The sequence below is a fragment of the Telopea speciosissima genome, chromosome 8, assembly GCF_018873765.1.
Source record: "Telopea speciosissima isolate NSW1024214 ecotype Mountain lineage chromosome 8, Tspe_v1, whole genome shotgun sequence".
NCBI lineage: Eukaryota > Viridiplantae > Streptophyta > Magnoliopsida > Proteales > Proteaceae > Telopea > Telopea speciosissima.
Window position 1 is genome coordinate 64,553,359 of NC_057923.1, and position 17,649 is coordinate 64,571,007.

Sequence of the window (17,649 nt, forward strand, 5' to 3'; positions counted from 1 at the left end):
AATCTCGCCAGAGTCGAATCAAGATCACGAAATAAATGTCAAACTAGCATGGCGCTTATGCATCCTTGGTTCCTGAAACCCAAGTCCACCAGTATGGAAAGTGTGACAGATGGTCTGTACATTATTTCGTGAAGGAGATGAAGGGATGAGTGTTATCTTTAAAAAAAGAAGGAAAATGGAATTTATTGCTATTATTATTGATATTTATAGGTCATCAAAGTAATCTAATATTATAGGATAAGGATTTGAATTTGAAGATTCATATGAAACAATCATCAGATTCAATTGAATTTAGATAACAGATGTAATCACAGTCCCAGTGTTTCACAATCTTTGAATTAGATAACTAGCAAGTCAAAAGGGTAAAAAATTATTAAAAACCCAAAACAAATTGGTGTTCATCTCTGATAATCCTGTTATGTGATATGAGAGAAATCAGTACATCCGAAATTTCTCCTTTGTCTTCTCAAAGACTTGTTCTGCGATAATGGCACCATTACCATCAGCTTGCTTTATCTCCAAGTGGGCCTTCTGGTAGAACCCGGTACCCCTTAGTGCATCTGCAATGAAATCATCGAAACCAATGGCAATAGCTGCTTCGGCCTTGGCACCATAAACCAACCTCTGCAAAATAAGCGCCAGACATTAAGCACACAATTCGTGTAGCAACCCAAACATGCACCTGTAAAGACTGGATCACATGGAAGGGAGAAAGAAGAAAAAACCAGACCTTGATTCGTGAAAGGTGGATAGCTCCAAAGCACATTGGACAAGGCTCACACGAGGCATATATTTCACAATCTGAGAGCTCAATTTTGTTGAGTTTTTTACATGCCTAAACAAAGGATGAATAATGTCTAAGATGAGAACCATACACAAGTAGAAATGAAACATCGATGCAATTTCCACGATAATAGATGTATAGGGAAATTTTTCACGATCAAAGCAATGCAATTTTTCAAGCTTCTTACATGGCCAGACAAATAAGGATAAATTAAGGTTATGCTCGACACCCACATGGTAATTGAGGTAAAATTTTCATTATATCATGAAACTTCCACAAGCTTGAGCATGCAGCAGTATGGGGAAATCTACACCCTAGTACTCACTTTTGATTCTATGTGAGAATTTTTTTTTGGGGAGGGGGAGGGGAATGGGTGCGATAAAATGACCTCACTAACAGTAGGATAACAATGGCTCAGCTGATTCTCGCATATGTATTCGTACTTAACGTAAACAAAAAATCCAAACTTAATGCTTCCCTGCCAACCAATCTCCCCCCCCCCCCCCCCCCCCCCAAAAAAAAAAAAGAAGTAGCAGATGTATGCCACCACTTTTATGGGAATAAACATAAATACAAATTTAATGATCCCTAGCCACAACCCTCAAAAAAAGAAGAGAGGAAAACAAAATGCTACCCTTACGGTATTGGGAGTGGGCTGACAGACTAAAGGTTTACTTGGATTCTCCTTTTTATGTTTTTTCCTGATCTGTTTTACTCTGCTGTTTATGCGGGGCCATCCCAAGTGAGATGTCAGGAATAGACTGCCATTCCCTTGAAAGGTGAGCATCAGGCTAGCAAAACTCCACCTGAAAAGAAAGGGGGCTGTATGTGGTTCAGGGAATAAAGACTGGAATTAGGAATGCTACAGGGAAGAAGTAACAAAGAAAAACAAAGAGATGTGTTTTCCCTTTTGTTATTGGTTGGTTAGGCTCAAAGATTTTGGTGCCAAAGGAACTGATACTGTAACATACGGTTAAGTGTTTCACTTAGCGCTTGGTTAGTCTTCAATGGTTGCAACTAGCAAAAGGTCCACAATGATCAGTAGATAAAAGGACATTGACTTAAAACTCTAGCAAAAGAGCCTGAGGCCACTCAAGAAACCTTTGACATATTTAAATAATATTTACCCTGTATTTTTTTTTTATTATTTTCAATTCGCTGGATTGTGACACCACCACAGTCACAAGTGTTTGATCCAATCCCCTATCCAGCCTCATTTATTTCTGCCTACCAGACTACCAGTTATGGTCAAAATTTATATATATCTATCCACCACTGTTCCAACCATTCTTTCCCAGCCTATTTTTCCAATGAACCAGTCCTAAATCCACACTCCACTTCATGCTGATCAAACACGAAACTTTTTGTAATGTTAAATCAGATCAATAGTCCAAAAAATTCCATCTCCCTTTACGCCAGAGGAGGAGGCTCTTTTGGCCCGTGTGGCTCTTGATCGGCCTGGTTTATATGCTGAGATCAACTGACGATCGAATAGGATAAGGACCCCCTCGGTGTGCCTCACAGATCTCCCGTAGCCTTATTTTATTATTTCTCTTGGATGAGCGAGTGGCTTGTTGCCCTCGCCAATATGTTTTAGGACTGAGTCCCCTTTTTAAGCTTTAGCTTTCTTTGCCTTTAGTCTGTCTTTAGGCTTGTTTGCCCCTTTGTGAATCTTCAATAAATTTTTTATTTAAAAAATAAAAAAATAAAAAAAAAGTTCAAATTTCTCAGATTGAAACTGCAACCCTAATCAGATATCTCAAACCCAAACCTTATGGCTATGTTGTGGCTCTTAGCTTCTTTGAATTTACCTCTCATTCAAAGACCTACTTCTACTCCTATATCTATGAAAGAAATTTTCTCCTGTCTCCTGATTTTCTTCCTTGGACCTCTTTTTCCCATTTTCATTTTCCTAAAGCTCTCAAAATACTATATCCCCATTGCTAATGACGGTGTTCCACCAGAAACACCTATCTCTGGACTTCTGATAAGTTCTGGTTTTTCTTCTACTTTTTCTCGTCAGTTAACATCTTCAAACTCTTACCTGTTTGTACTCCATCCTTTCAGTTATTTCTCTAGATTTCTTAATTTGAAACAAATTAAATAATCCTTGGATCTAATTCTGGAGACTCTAAAACCAGCACAATCTCGAAATTTCGACTTAAACCCTGATGATCAGAGCTTTTAAAAGTTTGTTTACTACAAACCAAGGCTCACATCTTCCAAAGAGACATTACGTGTATGGAAAGCTGAGGTCAAGTAGACCATCAGAGGAAGCATCAATCTTCCAGCATGGCCAGCTTTCTGTGGAATCACTCCAATGGAATCCGAGATGCTACTGGACAAGTATACCCCTAATGGGAGGAACATGCAGTCCAAGGCAATCCCAACAAACAAAGGTTTCAGAGTTTAAGAAGTCAATATCTCCAAGTTCCTGTTCTATTGTGACATCAGAAATCCCACCTTAGATTCCTCATTTCAGCACAAGAAGGTTAAGAAAGTAAACACACCGCTCCAAAGGTAGGCAGTAATTCTCAATGAAAGCAGAAAGGGGGAAAGGTTTGCTTGTCTCCCTCTAATCCTTCATAGACTCCAACCTTCACCCTCACCATGTTCCCCCCACCCCCCACCCCCCACCCCAAAAAAAAAAAAAAAAAAAAAAAAGTGTAAAGAAAAAGAAGCAGAAGAAGAAAACAATAAGCACAAAAGCCAAAATGGTCGAAGTAATACAACTAAGCATAGATCATGAATTATAGAGTACATGATTGAGTTGGAAACATGCATGCATACACGTGCAACTACACTATGCAAACCTAATCAAGATTCTGGTGTAATTCCCCATACAAACTTGAGAAGCAGTGAAGAAGGAAATCAATAATGAAAGAAGCAGGGTAAGTAAATCGCAGGTACATAACCAAACACCCGCCCACATCTCTCCAACCACTGACACTCAACCAATTTTTTAGCCATCCACTATATATACTTTATTAAGTAACCTGACCATGTTTATATGTTTGAGATCTTCTTGCCAGTACTTATCAAATGGTAGGCCCTATGAACAAGAAACACTATTATGCCCTTGGTACATTACCCTTACATGGTATCATAGTCACCTGAGTAACTCTAATTAGATGCATCCCAAATGACATTTGAACAGAAAATTATATTTGATCTAACCTCTCTTACGGCAGTCACCTCTGCATGGGCAGTTGGGTCTGTGTGCTTCAAGACCATGTTGTGACAGCTCACAACAATTTCATCATTCCGAACAACAACAGCACCAAAAGGACCTCCATCTCCACAATCTACCCCATTATATGCTTCTTCAACTGCACTTGTTAGAAATTTGTGGTCTCTGTCCTGCACAGCTGGTTAAGTGCAACAAAGAAAAGAACAAATGTAATCACATGTACCAACAAGACAACAATATGTGCACTCTTACTTTCCATAACACTAGTCAAGAAGAAGAAACATAAGATACTGTCTGGAAGACTGGAAGACAATGAAACAACTGCATGGCTCTTGCCAAAAAGACATGACCAAATGTCAACCCAGGATGTTCAAATTTCTGTGGTTATAATCTTACTTTGTTTTCTGTTATGGGGCCCATCATAACTATTCAATCTACTTTATTATTTAAAATAGAAAAAAGCAAAGCAACAGTTGATGAGGAATACATCCTGAATTCTGATCTGACATGTTAGCATGAGGTAGACACATAAGGAAGCTTGACTAGGCCATGGAACCCACGTGAGTTCAAAGATTGATAAAAACTATAAAGGGTGACTGAACTAGATTGGGCCAACAATGATACTCGTATAATTTTTAGACTTTGGGTCTATGTTTGGTAGTAGGCTAGTTTGGTTTTCTTGACTTTCTTTTGGAACTTATTTGGAATTTGTGTTTCAAAGTTTTCAGTGTTCCAAGTACAAAGTGGGCCCGACAGAATACGAGAAATTCAAGTGGAACACTTGCACCCGACAACACATGAACCTTTTTGGTTCCAGCAGAACATTGTGTTTGAAGATGAACTTGGTTGGTGTGGCATATGCAGAAAGGTTGGTCATCCATCAGATAAGTGCCGCGCTAAACGTGATGATGAAGGTAGAGTCAGTGGAGATGACTGTAACAACATTCCTCCCGGTGAGGGAGATGATGGCCGAGCCGACGTCGCCGTAAAAGGAAAGAGGCATCCCATGAATACACTTCTCTTGAGAATCGTGACATAGAAGGAAACTACAACCAAAAGGAAGATACTACACCTGACTTTCCAAGTTTGGATGAAACAAATAAGTTAAGTGAGGGGAATGGGGCGCACCAAGACTCTATTATCTTATTGGATGGAGATATTGTGGTGAGAGATAAATCCAACGAATATGGTGGATTTATGAGTAAAAATAAGGAAGCTGGGGGCACGTTAGAGGTGGTTCTCCACCCTTGCATTGACCACCAGGCTGGTATAGAAGGGAATTATGAATCGGATCCGGGTTCGGATCAGGCAGCGGATTCGGAGACTGAACCAGAAACAATGGTTAGAGGGACGGTTGAAGGTGATGTGCAAGAGAACGTGGTGACCACTATAATGTGCCAAGAGTTTCCCCTCCTGCCAGCTGGACATAATGGAGCTGGGCTTCCTTTGATCGTGGAGTTAAATGTGGAAAGGGGCGTTTCTGTTGGGAATGAGTTAGGTGGAAAGATTTTGGAGTTATCTAAATCTCCTATTGAGCCTCACTTAACATCTATTGTGGGGAGGACAGTGGACGGTGGAGTCGAGAATGGTAGGAATCTGATTCAATCTCAAATTCCTAATCAGCCTCATACGATGGAGGCTGTTATGGTTAGGGATAATGTTCGTATTTCTGGCAGATTGAACCCTCACGTAGGTGGGTCGGATGGAGTGGATTCGGGCCTAAATATGGGTATGGGTTCTGCTTGTGCATCTGGGTCAGATGTGGGTGGGTCGGATTATGACCAATTTGATCAAGAGGAAATGCAAGGTGGGTGGACTCAGGTGTTGGGTCGAAAAATCGTGATGGCCGTAGGAATGCCCCTCGAGGTGGTCGTGTGGGTTGCCGTATGGCAACTCCAGTTATTGGTAGAACTCGACGTCAAAAGAAGGCAAAGCCTGGTGTTAAAGCGGTGGACACGGCAGTAGAAAAACCTCTGGTTGAAAAGGAGAATTCATCTCCCTTTTCACCAGAGGAGGAGGCTCTTTTGGCTCGTGTGGCTTTTGATCGGCTTGGTGTATATGCTGAGATCCCCCGACGATCAAATAGGACAAGGAACCCCTCAGTGCGCCTCGCAGATCCCCCGTAGCCTTGTTTTATTTTTTCTCTCAGGTAGCGAGTAGCTTGAAGCCCTCGCCAATATGGTTTAGGATTGAGTTCCCTCTTGTTAAGCTTTAGCTTTCTTTGCCAGTATTCTGTCATAGGCTTGTTTGCCTCTTTTATATTTTCAATAAAATTTCTATTTAAAAAAAAAAAAAAGTACAAAGTGGGCCCTGAACTTCCTTTTTACAATTAACTAACATAAAGTTTTCTATTTTCAATTTTGATATCTCTGTTGGCATCTTCGTTGCTGAGCCAAACCCTTACCCTTTGTGTCCTCTTCTCATTTGTCTAGCTTAGTAATCCTCTAACATTCTGTTTAATTATGAATTGCCACCCCTTTGACTTTTTTGATATAATTCAAGTTCTGCCATCCTATACTATTTTTTCTAAATCCCATCGTTGCTCTAGGATACTCTCCCCTTTTCTCCTATCGTATCTCTCGCTCTCTCTCTCTCTTCTCTTATTCTTCCTTCTTCTTCTTCACAGGTCATGATTGTTAAGATCAAGTTTTGTAAGAACAACAACATAGCTTTATCCCAACTAAATGGGGTTGGGTACATGGATCATTGCTCTCCAATCAGCTCTATTCGAAGTCATACATGAAACAAGGCCTAAACTATGCATGTCTTTCCTCACCACTTCTTCTATGGTTAATTTAGGCTTGCCCCTAGCTATTTTAGATCCTTCCATCTGAATCAAATCACTTCTCTGGACTGGAGCATTCCAAGGCCTCTGTTGAACAAGACCTTCCACCTCAAACGACTTTCTCGTAGCTTATCATGTATTGGAGCTACCTCCAACTCAGCTCTAATATGGTCATTCCTAACTTTATCCTCCACAGTTTTGCCACACATCCATCTCAACATTCTCATCTCCACTACACTTAGTTTATCTGTATGACATTTCTTAACTGCCCAACATTCTGCACCATACATTATAGCCAGCCTTATAACAATTCTAAAAAAAAATCCTTTAAACTTTAAAGAAATACGCCAATAACACAACACTCTGGATTTCCACTTCATCCATCCTATTTTAATTCTCTAAGCAACATCCTCCTCTATAGCGTCTTCTTTATTTACGACTAAGCCCAGATACCTAACATGATACTTTGTGGAATCTCCCTCTCATCAATATACACCACCTCATTAACTGTCCTAATTTAACTAAAGTTACACACCATATACTCCGTCTTTGTTCTACTTATCTTAAAACCTTTTGATTCCAAAGCTGATCTCCATAACTCCAACTTGACGTTAATTCTTGCTTTATCTCATCCACCAAAACAATATCATCAGCAAAAAGTATATACCAAGGAACTTCATTTTGTATGTCTTTGGTTAAATCATCCATGATAAGCACAAAAAAATAAGGGCTTAAGGCTAATCCTTAATGTAACCCCATTGAAATTGGGAATTTTACTAACTTACCCCAACAATTCTTACGCTTATCACCACACCATCATACATATCTTTAATTATGTCCACATATTTACTTGAGACCCTTGTCTTCTCTAGTACATGCCAGATTTCCCAAGGGACTCTGTCGTGGGATTTTCTAGGTCTATAAAGACCATATAGAGATATTTCTTTCCCTCTCTATATCTTTCCATGAGCCTCCTAAGTACGAAAAATAGCTTCAATCATGGATCTTCCTGGAATAAAATCAAATTGGTTCTTCGAAATAGTAGTTTCCTTTCTTAGGTGGATTTCAATAACACAATAACCCTCTCCCATAACTTCATCACATGACTCATTAATTTTATGCCTCTATAGTTACAACAGCTATAGATATCACCTTTATTTTTGTAAATCAGGACCACAATGCTTCTCCTCCATTCATCTGACATTTTCTTTGTGCTCATAATCTTATTAAATAGCTTGGTTACCTGATAAACCATTGTTGAAATAGGCTGCTTACTGCTTACCCGATTGGGGTAAGCAGTCCTAGTTCCACTAGGATTGGTCCTACCTATCCTAGCTTACTAGGATTAGTCCTAGTCGAGTTAGGGTGGTTAGTCCCACTTTATTTATGTTTCTTTTTCTTTATTTTTTATTCCTTTTATTGTTTTTCCCCAGCCGAGTCCTAGTTTGGGATTCCTAGTTGTATTAGGAATTCCTAGTAGGACTAGGACTGAGTTAAGTTTCTATTTTCAGTTGTAATTCTGTTCTTTATATAAACAGGGCCTGAATGATCGATTAATTCATTCAAGCATTCTCTACATCTCTCTTTTAACATGGCATCAGAGCTAGTCCCTCAGATCTAGCCTGGTTCCTAGCCACCCCCCTCCTTCCATTATCACTTGATCTCCATCTTCCCCCCCCCCCCCACTCAACTCTCTTCACTTTTTCTGGTGTTTTCTCCACTTAGGGCAGATCTAATGAGGTGATTTGTAGATGCTGCCCTAATTTTTCACCTCAACAATTGATGATTTAAGAAGTTCTTTGATCGATAGCTGCTGCCCACACTTCTGCAAAATTTTTTTGGAGTTCTCCCTTATTGAAGATCAGATTCTCTTACAATTATAGGCTGGTTTTCTTGGGATCCAACACTGCAGTTTTTTCTGGACAGCTGCTGTCTCTGTTTCTCTTCCTACCATTGAGGCATATATCCATATCACTCTCCAGGTTTTTTTTGAACAAATATTCAAGGCCTGCTGCTTCTCGATCTGGTTTATTTCTCCTCTCTGCGTGGGCAGTTTTGTTGCATAGATCTGCATCAACTTTGAAGACAGATTCTGCAATTTTTTTTACGACTTGAAGACCCCTGAATCTCAATCGACTTCTCTTTTAGGGTTTCCTCAAAACCCTACCTATCGATTTTTTATTTACTGCGGGTTCTTGTTGCTACAGAAGGGACTCATCTTTCAGTTTTTATACTGTTTTGTCTGCAATATGGGGGACTCAGATGTAACCACGGCCAACTCTGAAGTTGATTCTCAGCCGCGGACAGAATTTCTCCCTTATGCTGCAGCTATTAAACCTGAGGGATCAAATTAACTCATCTGGGCCAGATCTATCTCCTTGACTGTGGCTGGTAGGGGATTCACTGGCCATCTTACTGGCACCACCACACAGCCTACTGAAGAAGGTGCTGCCCGTACTAAATGGGCTGCCAATGATGCTATGGTGATGTCCTTTATTACGAATTCTATGACCACTGACCTCTCCAGTCAATATCTACTCCTTGACACTACTACCTAGATCTGGACTGCTGTTAAGGGAACTTATGGCCGTTCAGGTAATGATGCTCAGGTGTATGACATCAGGAAGACACTCCAACATACCACTCAGCAGGAGCTGTCTATCACTAAATACTATGCTGCCCTCAAGTGTTTATGGCAGCAATTGGATCACTATGCTAGGTTTTCACCTACTACTACTACTGACATCACTGCCTATCATTCCTATGTTGTTAAGTTTCGGGTCTATGATTTCCTGGCTGGCCTCAATGATGATTATGATCCTATCCGGGTACAAGTCCTTGGTCGGATTCCTTTCCCCACTTCAGAGGAAACTTTTTCTTATGTTCACAGTGAAGAGACAAGAAGGGCTGCCATGATGATTACTCCCAAAGTTGAGAGATCAGCATTACTGACTGCTGCCTCCACTCCCATTACTTCTTTTGACAGTGTTGGTGCTACCACTACTAAAGAGCCAGTGAAATGTGAGCATTGTCACAAACCATATCACATGAACGCTCAGTGTTGGAAATTACATGGTAAGCCTGCTGATTTTGAGGCCAAACGAGGACGTGCTAAGCCTAAAAGCAAAACCAATCACACTAAAAGTGTAGCCCCAACTCCTACTGCTGACATCGGTTTCTCCCAGGAAGAACTCCAGGCTCTCCGTCGTATGTTGAACACATCCGCTGCTTCTACTACGTCTGCTGCCAATTCAGGTTCCTTCTTTGCCCATACAGGTATTTCTTTTGCTGGTCATTGTGCATGGGTAGTATCCACTCCATGGATCATAGACTCCGGTGCCACTGATCACATGATAGGTTCTTCTAGCCTTTTTGATACATATTCTCCTACTTCTGGTAAGGATAAAGTCAAAATTGCTGATGGGTCCCTCTCCTCCATCTCAGGGAAAGGATCCTTTGGTTATTCTCCTTCCCTTACCCTGTCATCTGTGTTGCATATTCCCAAATTTACAACTACCCTTCTTTTCATTAGCAGTATCACTAAATCCCTAAGTTGTAAAGTGACTTTTTTTCCAACTCACTGTGTTTTTCAGGAGCTGGACTCGGGGAAGACGATTGGATCGGGTAAAGTGCATGGCGGATTGTACCTGCTTGATGGAGATCCTACACCTACTCAGTCTTTACCTTCGGCATCTTTCTCTTCTGAAATACATAAATGGCACTCTAGACTAGGCCATCCCCCCTTTAGGAACTTTATCAAATTTATTTCCAACATTAGTTAAGGATTGTAATAAGGAAAATTTTTTTTGTGAACCTTGTGTCTTGGCTAAACAGACACGTTCAACTTATCCTATATCTAATAAGAAATCCTCTTCCTTATTTCATACTGTTCATACTGATGTATGGGGGCCTAGTAGGAAAGCTACCCTGACTGGCCATCGGTGGTATGTCACTTTCATTGACTGTTATTCTAGGTTCACTTGGGTATACCTTATGCACACAAAAAATAAAGTTTTTTCTTGCTTTCAGCACTTTCATCAATTAATTAAGACCCAATTTACTGCCACTCTTAAAATTTTGAGGAGTGACAATGGAAAAGAGTATACGGAAGGTCAGTTCCAAAAATACCTTACTGCCCATGGAATCCTCCATCAGACCAGCTGTGTTGACACTCCAGCCCAAAATGGTGTGGCTGAGAGGAAAAATCAGCACCTCTTGGAGGTGGCTAGAGCTCTTATGTTTGCTCGCAATGTCCCTTCCCTTTATTGGGGAGATGCAGTTCTTACTGCAGCCTATTTAATTAATAGGCTGCCCAGTCGGGTTCTTCTTTCCAAGGCCCCTATTGAGCTATTACTTGGCTCTTCTTCCTTTATAGTCCCACCTAAGGTGTTTGGCTGCGTTTATTATGCCAGGGATACAAGGTCCCCTGGTAAACTTGACCCAAGTAGTCTCCGCTGCGTTTTCTTAGGTTACTCTGCTACCCAGAAGGGGTACAAGTGTTATTACCCTCCTTCCCGCCGGACTTTTGTTAGCATGGATGTTGTTTTTCATGAACATGTTTCATATTATGTGTCCCCACCTCTTCAGGGGGAGAGTGTTAGTAAAGATGTGCTGACTATTGACTCTCCACCTCCACTTCAGTCTGTTTACCACGAGTCTGAACCAGTTCGGCCTGTCCCCAGTACTTCCCCTGACTCAGGGGGAGAGGTTCCTATACAAGGGGAGACTATCTCTATTCAAGAGGTACAACCTACCCCAATCCAGACTCCTATCCAGAGGACTATTAGTGAATTTCAGAGGAGGATTGATGACCGTACTGTGAAGACCTATGGAAGGAAACATAAGCAGGTTCAATCAACTGTTGCTCCAGTACCCATCCAATTGCCGAACCCGGATCCAGAACCTGCCTCTCCACCTGGTAATATTCCTTCTCCTGAATTACCTATTGCTCTTCGCAAAGGTGTCAGGGCTTGCACTCAGCAGCCCATATCTCATGTTGTTTCTTATAACTCACTTTCCCCATCCTTTCATGCTTTTGTTTCCTCTCTTTCTTCTATTCGTATTCCTAACCATTGGCAGGAAGCTCTATCAGACAGAAAGTAGAAGGCAACTATGATGGAAGAAATGGAGGCCTTGAAGAAAAATAACACATGGAAGCTTGTGGTTCTTCCACCTGGGAAGAAAATCGTTGGATGCAAATGGGTGTTTGTGGTGAAACAGAAGGTTGATGGCACTGTGGATAGGTATAAGGCACGGCTCGTGGCCAAGGGATTTACTCAGACATCCGGCATTGATTACCAGGAAACTTTTGCACCTGTTGCAAAGTTGAATACTGTTCGTGTGTTATTATCTTGTGCAGTCAACCTTGGATGGGATTTGCAGCAGCTAGATGTAAAAAATGCCTTCCTAAATGGAGCACTGGATGAGGAGGTGTATATGGACGTCCCACCAGGGTTCTCTTGTGGAAGAAACCAAGGAAAAGTGTGTAAACTGAAGCGTACACTTTATGGGCTGAAGCAGTCACCTCGAGCATGGTTTGGCCGGTTCCACAAAGCTATGATTTCTATGGGCTATAAGCAGAGTAATGCTGATCACACACTCTTTATAAAGAGGACTGGTGAAAAACTCGCTGTTCTTATAGTCTACGTCGTTGATATATTAGTTACTGGTAATGATGGTGATGAGATCAAACAATTGAAGACCTTCCTTGGACAAGAATTTGAGATTAAAGATCTAGGAAAATTACGATACTTTCTTGGGATTGAAGTGGCCAGATCTTCTAAAGGCATTTTTCTCTCCCAGAGGAAGTATGTCCTAGACTTATTAGCTAAAACCGGGTTGCTAGGCTGCCATCCTTCAAATACTCCAATGGACCCTACTGTTCGACTCAAGGAGAAAGAAGGGGAGCCTGTTGATAAAGGCCAGTACCAAAGACTTGTAGGGAAGTTGGTTTATCTCTCACACACTCGTCCTGACATTGTTGTCGCCGTGAGTACTGTAAGTCAATTTATGCATGATCCCTATTCTTCTCATATGGAGGTTGTTCTTCGTATCTTACACTATTTGAAGTCAGCTCCTAGAAAAGGAATTCTTTTGTCTACGCATGGTCATCTATGGATAGAAGCATACACTGATTCTAATTGGGCTGGTTCTGCAGATCGCAAGTCTATTTCTGGGTATTGCTCCTTTGTAGGTGGAAATCTTGTCATGTAGCATAGCAAGAAGCAAAATGTTGTTGCCCGTTCTAGTGCCGAAGCTGAGTTTCGAGCTATGGCACAGGGTATTTGTGAGTTACTCTTGCTTAAAGGGTTGTTACAAGATCTTGGTGTTCCTATTCGTCTTCCTATGATGTTGTCTTGTGACAACAAGGTCGCAATCGAGTATAGCACACAATCTCGTACAGCATGATCGTACCAAGCATGTTGAGGTGGATAGGCATTTCATCAAAGAGAAGTTAGAAGATGGGCTGATTTGTATTCCTTTTGTGACATCTCATGGATCAACTTGCGATATCTTCACCAAGGATTGTCCTGGAAAATTGTTTCATCCCAATTTAGTCAAGTTGGGCATGATCGACATCTTTGCTCCAACTTGAGGGGAGTGTTGAAATAGGTGCCATCGCTTACCCAATTGGGGTAAGCGGTCCCTAGTTCCACTAGGATTGGTCCTACCTGTCCTAGCTTACTAGGATTAGTCCTAGTCGAGTTAGGGTGGTTAGTCCCACTTTATTTATGTTTCTTTTTCTTTATTTTTTATGCCTTTTATTGTTTTTCCCCAGTCGAGTCCTAGTTTGGGATTCCTAGTTGTATTAGGAATTCCTAGTAGGACTACGACTGAATTAAGTTTCTATTTTCAGTTGTAATTCTGTTCTTTACATAAACAGGGCCTGAATGATCGATTAATTCATTCAAGCATTCTCTACATCTCTCTTTTAACAACCATAGATTCCTAAGCTTTTTCACACTTATCGTGACCCCATCTGGGCCAGTGCCTTGCCTACTTTCATCTTTTTTAAAGCTTCTTTTACTTCAGACACCCTAATTTTGCGTATATATCTACAACAAATGGTGTCTCGATGGGTAATGTCGTCTTCTATGACACTATTACTCGAAATAACTTCATTTAGTACTCTACCATCTTCATTTTAATACATCTAACATGGTCAAAATCTTTACTCTTCCTTTCTCTCAGTTTAGCTATCTTATAGATCATTTTTCCCCTTTCTTTTGTGTTTAGATTGTTATAAAGATGATCATATTTCTTCGTCCTTTTGTACCCCACAATTTACTTAGCTTCATTCTTAGCAAATTTATACCCTTTTAGATCCTCTACCTCCTATTCTTTTGCCATGTCTTAAAACTAGCTTTCTCAGTCTTAATGGCTGCTTGAACCTCATCATCTCACCACCAAGTCTCCCTAGGGGCATGCCTTTTTAATGTGGAGCTGGATCACTAAGTACCTAACCCCAGGTAGGATCTTCTTAAACGAAGTTTAATGCCAATTTGGTCTTCAAAAACTGGGCAACAATTGATGAACTTGTAGCAGATCACACAATGAAATCGATTGAAATAGAAACAAAGAAGAAAATAGAAAATTGAGAAGAATAACAGAAATGGATCGAGTATCCCACTCTCTCCTGGGTCTCTCACCCACTCACAGGTACAGGCATCTCAACCTTCCCTACTGCATCTCACAGCATATAGCATGGTTTAAAAACCAAAACTCTTTTTTTTTCTTCTCAAACTCGACTTGGCTGGTTATCAGCCTATTCCTTTATTTATAAATCCAACCGATTACATCCAAAGTTCTTCTAGGAATATCTCAAAATAAAAGTCCCAATAAAACTCCCATTACTAATCCAGTAAATAACTAAAACAATAAACTTCTAAAGCCAAACGCAAGGCAGCAACCTTCTTGGATTCAAAGTACTCCATGCAAGCTGTCATGGGCCCACCAAATCTGGGTAGATACCTCCTCTTGTCTTTGCTGCAATAAAGAAAATATTCCTAAATGATCTCTACTCTAATTACATCAAATAACTGAATAACATCTTAATTAAAAACCTATCTAAAACAGCTGTAGGAGTCCTCTTTGTATTGGCAATTGAGTCTTCAATTTGCATTCACTAGCTGGCTGTGGGGCCCACTTATCTGTTGACAGGCTGGCTCAATCACCTCATAATGTTCTGGAAATAAACTGCTCGATATAATAGGAAATAGAACAGAAAATATCTCCTTAAATAACTGATCAGTATACTACTTCAATTCTAGAACTAAATCCACTTTAATGCTGCTGGACGATGTGGCAAAGTGGGCTGGCATTGTGCTACTCGATATGGGTTTGAATAAACCCCGAATATTGGGCAGATACAGCCCTGCCTTGGCCCAACCGAGAGCCCTTGCTGCATCACTTTGTCCTTTCAATTCCTCTAGAACCTTTTTAGCCACCTTCTTAATACAAGATGTCATCTCGTTCCTCATTATATCATTGTCTCCCTCAGAGTCTCACTTTCCTTGTTTGACTACTTTATCAGTAAATTAACTCAAGGAACCTCCTTTTAAGCTCCACTACCTTATCTTAGGGCATGTAGGCTCCTCAATATTACCATTCTATTTAATAAGGTACATATCCAGGACCACCAATCTACGTTGAGTGGTTAGACTCTCCCCATGTATAACATTATAGTCCTTCCAAATCTGTTAGACCTTCTTGTTAGGAAGAATCTATTTGGCTGATAGCCCACTTTTGTAGGTAACTAAATGCTCCTCGTTTTTTCGAAAAAAATGTTCACAATCGATAAATCATAAGCTACATTAAAATATAAAACTTAGATCCCCTCCTCATTCCTCTCTTCGATAACATAGCCTCCATGTACGCCTTCATAGCCTCAACAATCTCTCCCCACACGTCCATTCAAATCAACCCCCTATAATAATCTTTTCTCCTTGACTAAAACCTTGCACTAAATTATCCATGTGTTTCCAAAATTATAACTTACTACTTTCATCCAATCCTACTTGGGGTGCGTAAGTGCAAATTATATTGACAACCTCTTTCTTCAACACAAGCTTTTTTTTAATCATTATTTTGGGGGGAGGAGCTTTAGGCTGCAGCCATCGGCCTGTCATTTACTCTATCAACAGGTGTATTAAATTTCTAAGAATTTAAGGGGAAGGGGGGAGGACAACCTGTGAGTGGTGCAAAAAGAAATCCTAGACAACCTACGAGGATTCAGAAAAAAAAATCCTTCTACTATAATTAAGTAATTTGCATCAATCCAAAATCAGTAACTGATTATTCTTTTCTTTGCATAGGAGCATATGGCATATTAATTTCATGGGGCCTTTGTATAGCATTTTAAGCCCTTTTATGTCTTCTTAAGGGGATTTTGGGCCTTTGATAATGTCTACTAAGTACTTTGAGAAAGAAAATAGAAGTTACAACTCTTAATGACATAATAAGGCTAAAATATAGACGCACTAACCTTCCTGGTGACCAGCAAATGCAGAAGCTACAGAAATGGTTCCATCCTTAGTTTCCACCACTGGAGAAAAAGAACAAGTAAGAGAAGTGTAAGTAAATCGATAGGCTGGAACTTTGTTTTCCGATAAATCGTTATAAGAACATCATCAAACTATACTTGGACTCTATTCCCTTCAGTAACAAACTAGGATATAAGTGAAACAAAGAAAGGGAATTAACAACTCTGAAAAGAGATAAATTAATAAACATTTGAAGATTCCAACTCATGTTAGTGCTACGAACATGTATATTGAAAAGAAAATGAATGCTGACATCCAAACAATCTGACAAACCAACTGGGAATCACACACACAAACAATGGCTAGGCAACTTGCAAATATAATAATGAACGTATAAATTAAAAAAAACAAAATAAAACGGATACAAAGAAATCAGCAACACGTATACGTAGTCTAATTCTTACGAATATATAAAGTCTGAGATAATTATAGTCCTACAAACACCATAATTCAGACGAATAATCCCAATTCCGAATCAAACATTATGGCCCACATGTTATCAGCGTCGTACACAATAGCAATGCGAGGAATGGGAATCAACTTGGAATCAGAATAATCTATTGAAAACTCAAAACACAGTATAGGTAAAACCTTCCACTGCAATCCTATATATACCCGAAAATTGAGATTAGGAGAGAGGTGGGGGGGAGGACCCAAATGAGAATTTACACTAAAAACCCCAAAAATAATGGAACTGGACGTAACCCACAGATAGACAACTGGAAATGAGAAAATAGAAGACTTAGAAGAAGAAAAGCAATAGCACCATGATCCACATAAAAGACGAAAAGTTCGAACTGAGAATTCCAACCACACACAAAATTTAAACTCTTCAGTTGGAATAAAACAGAGAAGCACAACATAGAAAGAGAATAGATCACGAATTAATTAACTACGATTGATTCGCAGAGTCGTAGACCCAACCACTGTGAAATGAATGATGATAGCCAATAAGGCAAGAGAATGACAGAAAATGTTCAGAAAAATGCCACAGATCAAGAACGGAAAAAACAGAAACCAGAGAGCAGAAAGAGAGGAGTTGGAGGGAAACAGGGGTGGAGGGCCTTACCTTTAGCTTCTTCCATGCCGGCGACCAAGAAGAACGGATTGGATTACAAATTACAAATAGATGCCGAATTGGGTAGAAAAGACGAAGAAGAGATAAAAGAGAAGAAATTCAATCGAAGCGAGAGAAAACTGGTCCACAGATTACAACCAGTATCCCTTTATATTTATACAAACACAAAGAGAAGAGACGAGATCCAGAACCCCTGGAGAGAGTTAGGGGGGGGGGGGGGGGTGTTGTTGTGTATGGAGAATAACAAAGAAAGAAAGACCCCAACATAAC

At 40.2% G+C, this 17,649-nt stretch overlaps 1 protein-coding gene across 1 annotated transcript; it reads right to left on the bottom strand.

The window, feature by feature from the left end:
• Positions 1-407: 407 nt before the first annotated feature.
• LOC122671470 (guanosine deaminase-like) lies at positions 408-17,526 on the bottom strand. The gene is made up of 5 exons (XM_043868700.1): positions 17,371-17,526; positions 16,244-16,303; positions 3,962-4,152; positions 731-835; positions 408-624 (listed from the first exon to the last, which is right to left on the bottom strand). Exons 1-5 carry the CDS (start codon positions 17,384-17,386, stop codon positions 436-438), a joined length of 561 nt encoding a protein of 186 aa, XP_043724635.1. The 5' UTR covers positions 17,387-17,526; the 3' UTR covers positions 408-435.
• Positions 17,527-17,649: the final 123 nt, after the last annotated feature.